Below are 5,000 nucleotides of genomic sequence, written 5' to 3'. Positions count from 1 at the left end.
AAAAGATCAATTTTAAAATGTTAAAGTGTTAAGAGTTTTAATGATGTAATACTTCTTAAGATTTAAGCTCAATTCTGACGGGCAGCAACTTTGTGAAAGCAAAAATATAATAAAAGAAACAGATTCATACAAACTAATGTTGGGATTCTGAGGATAATCACAATCTTCAGAAGGATTTATTTATTCATTTGTTTGTTTATTTGTTTATGTCGATCTATTCCAGACTTGATCCATGTTTTATCACAGCATTTATAAATGAGAGGCCGTTTTATCGGCTTCGTCCCAATCCACACTGAGCCCTCGCCTTCATCCTGAGACATGTTTTGTGATAAAGTAATGGAGCTGCATCACAAGATGAAGTTAGTGAATGTAGGATTTAACTCTCGCTTTAATTTCTACCAAAATCATTTCTCTCATGTGCTCATGTCTATTCCCCACCCCTTAATCTGGAACTATAAATCAAGGAAATAAAATGTATAATCTGAATGACTGAAACAGAGTTAAATAATGATATAATGTGTGTAATAGGGTACTTGATATCAGTATGAGTATATTCAGTACAGTAAAGTTATCCTGTACTTTTAGATAACTAAATGTTAATAATACTGCATTTAAGCTAGTGAAGATAATGGACTAAACCATTGTGCTAATTTATTTACCCATAATCCTGCAGTGAAATGAACAGAGACAAGAGTCTGAATATTTCCTACTTTATTCATTACACTTCTCATTCATCTCATTCAGTTCAGTTCTAAACCACGTCAGTTCAACACTATTTTAAAATAACAAAAGCATAAAGTCCTTCACATCTTTAACAAATAGCCATTATAAAAAGGACTGGTCATTAAATCAGCATATTGCTGGGGTTTAACAATATTTTATTGTTCAGTCTTTTGTCTGGTTCCATAAACAGATCTCCAGACTGAATATATTTCCATATTAATAACACAATATTATTCTGTACAGGAAAATGCCACATCAGCAAAATCTCTCACTCAATGGGAAAAGTGTATCATTTGTCTGGGACCAAATCTATTAAATGGAAATATAATTGAAGCTGATTTAATTCACTAGAATGTTTAACTTCTGTCAGTGAAAAAAGTCTAATCCAGTTACACTTCCATTTAAAATAAACAAATGTCATTATTAGTTATCAGACCCTTGTAGAGAAGGCAGGCAGCATGTTGGTGAAATGGGAGTATGAGTGAGACTGTAAGTGTGAGACTGAAGCCTTATTCCCTCATGGAAAAGTCTCTCTGGGTTTATTTCTGCTTTTACGTACCAGAGGTGTTTTGTAGTTTGTAGGGTTTACTATAGCAGGAGAATAAACTGGGGCTTTTTCACTGCAGCTTTTACAATACTGTCACTTGAGCTCTATAATAAATCTCTCTGTCCTCTCGTATGTCTAGCAGTGAGAAAAACCACTAGCTAGCTGCTAACTGGTGACCAGTAATGGACCAATGTGGCTCATTATGAAATTGAACAGAGCCCTTTAATTTGATATTTATTTATAGTTTTATGGTCTTTAAAATGTATTGTAGGGTTTTTCTTGATATCATTTTAAACAGTAGATTATAAAAGTAATGTTTTAACTCTCATCATTCAGACTGCAGCACAGACAAAACATTTTACAGCACAAAGAAACTTTACAAAGAAATTCTGGTCCAGTTTTCTAGTAGGATTAGAGTGTCCCTGTCTGCTGAGGCGTCTTCTGTCCTTCATCACTGAGTTAGATTAAATTGGTGTCATTATCTAGTACCTTTTATGAGGTTTTAGGGTTTTTTTTGTGTCCTTTTCTTGTTTCTTTGGTTCATTACTTGTTTGTGACATGTGTCCTACTGTACTGTCCTCTGATGTTATATGAACTGAAGTCTCTGGACTTCTGAGGTCAGTGTCTGTCCTACAGCTGTCCAAATCCACACTGCTTTCTCCCCGCTGTGTGTCTTTCTTTTCTCCATCTTTTTCTTTAGTCTTTACTGTAGAGGAGTCAGGTTCTGAAATCGGCTGTTTATCAGACTTATTACCAGTCCACCAATTCCATCCTTTTTGTAACCATGTCTCCCCGTCATACCTGTAATAAAAATACAGAAGTCAGTGGGTTTATCATTTAGTCACTGTCTTTATCATTTAGTAGATTTGTGGTAAACTGCTGTGATTTTCTTCTGTGTAAAGGATGTAAAGATGAAGTAAATGTAAATAATCAGAAGGTCCAACACTGTAAACTGTATTATTGCTCTTACACTGGAGCTTTATCTGTTTTCTCTTTAATTATCAGCTCAATAAAATATTCAAAATATTCTACATTTAGTGTAACTACATAAACACTCCACTAAATATGAGAGAAAAGTAGAATAAATAGGAATAAACAGATAGATCCCTTTCTTTTCTGTGAGAGTGAGTTAGTTAGGATGATGTTGGACTAGAGGCAGCTGTCCTACTGAAATGAAAATAAAACTGCAGAGGTATTTCTGAGTAGAACAGTAACAGATCAACTCAAAGACAACTTCCATCAGATCAGAGCTACAGAGCTAGTTATTAGCATGCAGTGATGAATTATAGTTTAGCTTTAGTTCTGATACTGAATTCTGAAAGTTTCTCTGTTCTTCTGTCAGGAAGATTGTTATTGTTCCATGCTGCTGGTTTGTCCAGATCCATTACTCTGACATGAGACTCTTACACTTACATGATCTTCTACAGAAAATACACATTCAGTACTGTGTGTGATAACTTTACTTACTCCAGCTGTCCTCCTGAACCTTTCAGTATCTCAGAGAGCTGCTCTACTGCTGAATCTTTTAGTTTATTCTCTCTCAGATCCAGCTGTTTCAGATGTGAGGAGTTTGACCTCAGAGCTCCAGTCAGAGCAGCAGCACCTCCATCTGTTATTCCGCACTTCTTTAACCTGCAGACAGGGAGATGATGATGTAGGTGTGAACATTAAGAATGAGCTTCATCAACTCATAGTTAATGAAACACAAACACAGACATTACATTAATATAGAGATGAAGATCTGCTCAGTTTTGTTAGTGTGTATCAGGAAAGATCTGATTCTCAGAAAACAAACTATAAAGATTGTGATTTCAGTTCAGTTTCATCACTGAGTTACTCACCGCAGTTTCTCCAGTTTACACTCGTGTTTCTTCAGTAGATCACAGAGCTTCTCCACTCCTGAGTCTCCCAGTTCACACTCACTCAGATCCAGCTCTCTGATGTGTGATGGATTTGTACAGAGAGCTGAAGACAAATCAGCACAGGATTTCTCTCTTACACTGTTCCATAGTCTGCAGAAAAGGAGACAGAGTTTAGTCCAACATTAGAGAAAGAAAGGATGTAGAATTTTACATTTATGCCATTTGGCAGACGTCCTTATCCAGAACAACTTCCTCATTCTCATTTTGTACAACTGATCAATTGCGGGTTAAGGGCCTTGCTCAGGGGAGCAAAAATGGCAGCTTGGTGGACCTGCGACTGGAACACACAACTTTCTGATCAGTAGTCCAACACCTAAACCACTAAGCTGCCACATCCCACAGAAACCAGAGAAGAACACCAACACATTTCTAAACTCTGGTGTCTGTTCTTCTATCTCATATTGTTTCTTCTGGTTTTACCAGACTCACTGGGCTGGGCAACTAATGGAAAAAAAACTGACCCTTGGAGGTTTAACAATATAAAAAATTTGATCAAACCAAATGCATTTCATTTTTTATTAAATAAATGAACAAATACATTATAATAATAAGACAACATGTAGACCTCTGCTCCAAATGAACACTAGAGCTTTGTTTCTCACACCTACTGTTTATACAGTACATACATACATCAACATAAAGTAAAACAGAACATCCTCCTTAGGTCATGATTTTTATACAGAAAAAATAAACACTGCCTGAATATGTGGGTTAGGTTCATATTTTTAACTGATGAAAATATTTGACATTATAAAAGAAGAATAATTAAAATGTGATGACTTTGTTTATGTGATCAATTCTGCCTCTCAGAAGCATAAAATAAATCATTAATAATAATGAAAGAAAATGAAACATGGTTCAGCTGTTACTGTGTGACTCAAGTGTAAGAGGAGAGTAAGAACGCCTGCACTTCCCCCTCACACCCACCAGAGGGAGCCCTCTCCTGAGGAATGTGAACTTCCATGTCACTTATTCACTACTGGTGTTGGGATTGTTTCACACACATTCACGCTACACTCCATGTGGAGTGTTGTTAGTAATGCAGAGTTCACACTGCACGATTTTCGCCCTGATTTTCACTCGATGGCAGGTTTTGCGAAATCACCGACAAATAACTGAAATTGAAGGAAGTGACAATCACACAGTGTGAATGACCAAAGACGCGATCTGATCGAGTCACCAACACCCGTGAAATATTTGGCATGATAAACGTCAGTCCAGATCGTCATTGTTCCAGGGCGTTTTCAGCCTTGTTCTTTGTTTACCAATTTTTGGATTGAGTTTTTGTATTTCTGCAACAATGATGGCCTTTTCTGTTTTTTGGATTCTTGCCTGCTTTTTGTCGTTGTAATTACTGACTGTCATTTTGCATTGTTTCTTTGCCTTTATTCAATAAAGTTAGGATATGTATCCTACCTGCGATGCTTCTGCAACATCATTACAGGTAAGAAGTGTAGACCTGATTAAGCTTAAATATTTATTACACCTCACAGGATAGAAGTGATATTTTATGATGAATAGTCGACTTTGTGATTATGTAAAACATCTCTACTTGCAAATGTATTCACCAATCACTGGATTCATCATTTAGATAGTATAAATGTGGTAACTACTGTGATTTTTATTTTATTTATTTGTTAGATATAAGTATATATATAAGAAATAAGTTAAATGTAAATAAAATATGAACAATTATTTGGGTAATATTTGCCTAAAATAAATTTACAAGCTGTTTTTCTTCCCAAAAAGAGTGATTAGTGTCTGTCAGGGATTAGTGTTGATTATGTGTCAGTCACTGCAGATAGGTG

The 5,000-nt window shown here is 35.8% G+C and overlaps 1 protein-coding gene across 1 annotated transcript in view; it reads right to left on the bottom strand.

Moving 5' to 3' along the window:
- Positions 1-726: 726 nt before the first annotated feature.
- LOC131351574 (ribonuclease inhibitor-like) overlaps positions 727-5,000 on the bottom strand; it is a 13,491-nt gene continuing 9,217 nt past the window's right edge. The window contains exons 9-11 of the mRNA XM_058386993.1: positions 3,112-3,282; positions 2,738-2,902; positions 727-2,071 (exon numbers count right to left, since the gene is read on the bottom strand). Coding sequence (XP_058242976.1) covers positions 1,753-2,071; positions 2,738-2,902; positions 3,112-3,282 — 655 coding nt within the window. The 3' untranslated portion in view covers positions 727-1,752. The remainder of the gene's footprint in view (positions 2,072-2,737; positions 2,903-3,111; positions 3,283-5,000) is intronic.

The sequence above is a fragment of the Hemibagrus wyckioides genome, linkage group LG04, assembly GCF_019097595.1.
Source record: "Hemibagrus wyckioides isolate EC202008001 linkage group LG04, SWU_Hwy_1.0, whole genome shotgun sequence".
In the NCBI taxonomy this organism is placed as follows: Eukaryota; Metazoa; Chordata; class Actinopteri; order Siluriformes; family Bagridae; genus Hemibagrus; species Hemibagrus wyckioides.
The sequence above is the reverse complement of the archived record's forward strand: the minus strand, read 5'-3'. Positions and strand labels throughout refer to the sequence as shown.